Source organism: Augochlora pura, chromosome 5 (genome assembly GCF_028453695.1).
Source record: "Augochlora pura isolate Apur16 chromosome 5, APUR_v2.2.1, whole genome shotgun sequence".
Taxonomy (NCBI): Eukaryota; Metazoa; Arthropoda; class Insecta; order Hymenoptera; family Halictidae; genus Augochlora; species Augochlora pura.
This window is the reverse complement of record NC_135776.1, coordinates 11,096,164-11,097,826: the sequence shown is the minus strand read 5'-3', so window position 1 is coordinate 11,097,826 and position 1,663 is coordinate 11,096,164. Positions and strand designations below refer to the sequence as shown.

The 1,663-nt window shown below is 48.4% G+C and overlaps 1 protein-coding gene across 1 annotated transcript; it reads right to left on the bottom strand.

Moving 5' to 3' along the window:
• Positions 1-437: 437 nt before the first annotated feature.
• On the bottom strand, positions 438-1,172 carry LOC144470162 (uncharacterized). The gene has a single exon (XM_078181037.1). The coding sequence runs from the start codon at positions 1,170-1,172 to the stop codon at positions 438-440; it is 735 nt and encodes a 244-aa protein (XP_078037163.1).
• Positions 1,173-1,663: the final 491 nt, after the last annotated feature.

The following is a 1,663-nucleotide window of genomic DNA, read 5'->3' as shown; positions in this document are numbered from 1 at the left end:
TATACGAAATTAACGAAATGGAAATATTAAAAATTTACGCACTATTATATTTATTATATATTACTTTGTATTTAATACATAAAATGTAACGTTAATGAATGTTAATTAAGGCTGGCCACGAACGCAACTAGTTATTCATTATCACTATCGAATTTCTTCAGGACCATCAGACCGCATGCGTTTGCTAAGTGAAAATGCATTCGCCATCAAAATGGCTAAGTGAATAATCTGTCATGAAACGATGAAAATGATGAAGTACGAGTATAAGCGACCAACACGTCATGAAACGAACCATAGCGCAAGGTGTTGAATGATGAAAAGGCGGGAGTTAGTATCGTCCAACTGACATGGCTCTCAAAAGTATATTTATTTCAATGAAACACAAAGCTCAACATAGCGCGACGCTTAACAAACATAACAAAAATCGTGGACACCCCTTAATGGCCCTTCTTGAATCCCCAGGATTTGTGATCATCGTGTCCGCCCTTCTTCCCATGACTCGAATGATGATCGTGATGCTCATCGTGGCCGCCGGAGCTCTTGTGTCCCTTGTGATCATCGTGATGACTGCCCTTCTCATAGTGTCCCTTCTTGCCGTAGTGATCCTCGTGTTCGCCTTCGTCGTGATGCCCCTTCTTGAAATGGCCGCCCTTCTTATGGCCGTGCTCGTGATGATGGCCGCCATGGTCCTCGTGATGACCAGAGTCATGATGCTCGTCAAAGAACTCTTTGTCCTTTTTGAACTCGTCCAGCTTGTGCACCTCGTGGTGGCCCTTGGTACTGTGTCCCTTACCGTAATGCCCTTCCTCGTGGAACTTGTGACCCTTCTCACCCTTCTCGCCCTTATGGTGCTCGGCGTAGTATCCGTCATCGTGATGGTGATTCTTCTTGTGGCCCTCCTCCTCGTCGTAGTATCCCTTGTGCTCGTCCTTGTCGTGGTGGCCCTTCTCGCCCTTCTCGTGCTCGTGCGACGATTTGTAACCTTTGTCACCCTTGTCGCCGTGCTTGTGATGGTGGTCCGAATGGTGCTCCTCGCCGCCGCCCTTCTCGTAATGGTGATGCGTGGCCGCCGCCATCATGTCGCCATCTTGTTTGCCGATCTCCCGGGCCGCCACCAGGCACTGGCAACCGACGAGCACCGTCAACAGCAGCATCACCACACGGGAATCCATGGCTCGATCGGGGACCGGATCGCTGCTGACGAGACGTTCGACGCCGACGCTGCGTTCGGTATGATTATTCCGGTCACCACTCTCCGATTTTATATCGAACGGGGAAAAATCGGCGTCGAGGAAGCCGGCTCTCTTTCCTGGCTACTTCGCGTTGCGAAAGTAGCGTCTCCTTAACCCGCGATTCGCCGGCTCTCGGTTCCAGCTGATCCGTCGATCGAAACCGTTATGCAACTCGATCGACACCACTGTCTCTCTCTCTCTCTCTCTCTCTCTCTTTCTTTCTCTCTCTCTCTCTCTCCGTCGAATCTGTTTCTACCCGACGCTGACGATAATCTTTTCGGTTTTTCTGCCACGGTGTGTCGTTACGTAAAAGCTCGATCGCGATTTCGAATCTTTTATTAGAAGATTAACATTATTAGCAGATTAATAGTCTTAGAGGGCTTCCTAGATTTCAAGCTTCGTTGTTAATTATTGGATAATGTAATTATCGA

What these genes read in the sequence shown, in the direction of transcription:
- LOC144470162 (XM_078181037.1), bottom strand. Translation starts at nt 1,172, where the DNA reads ATGGATTCCCGTGTGGTGATGCTGCTGTTGACGGTGCTCGTCGGTTGC.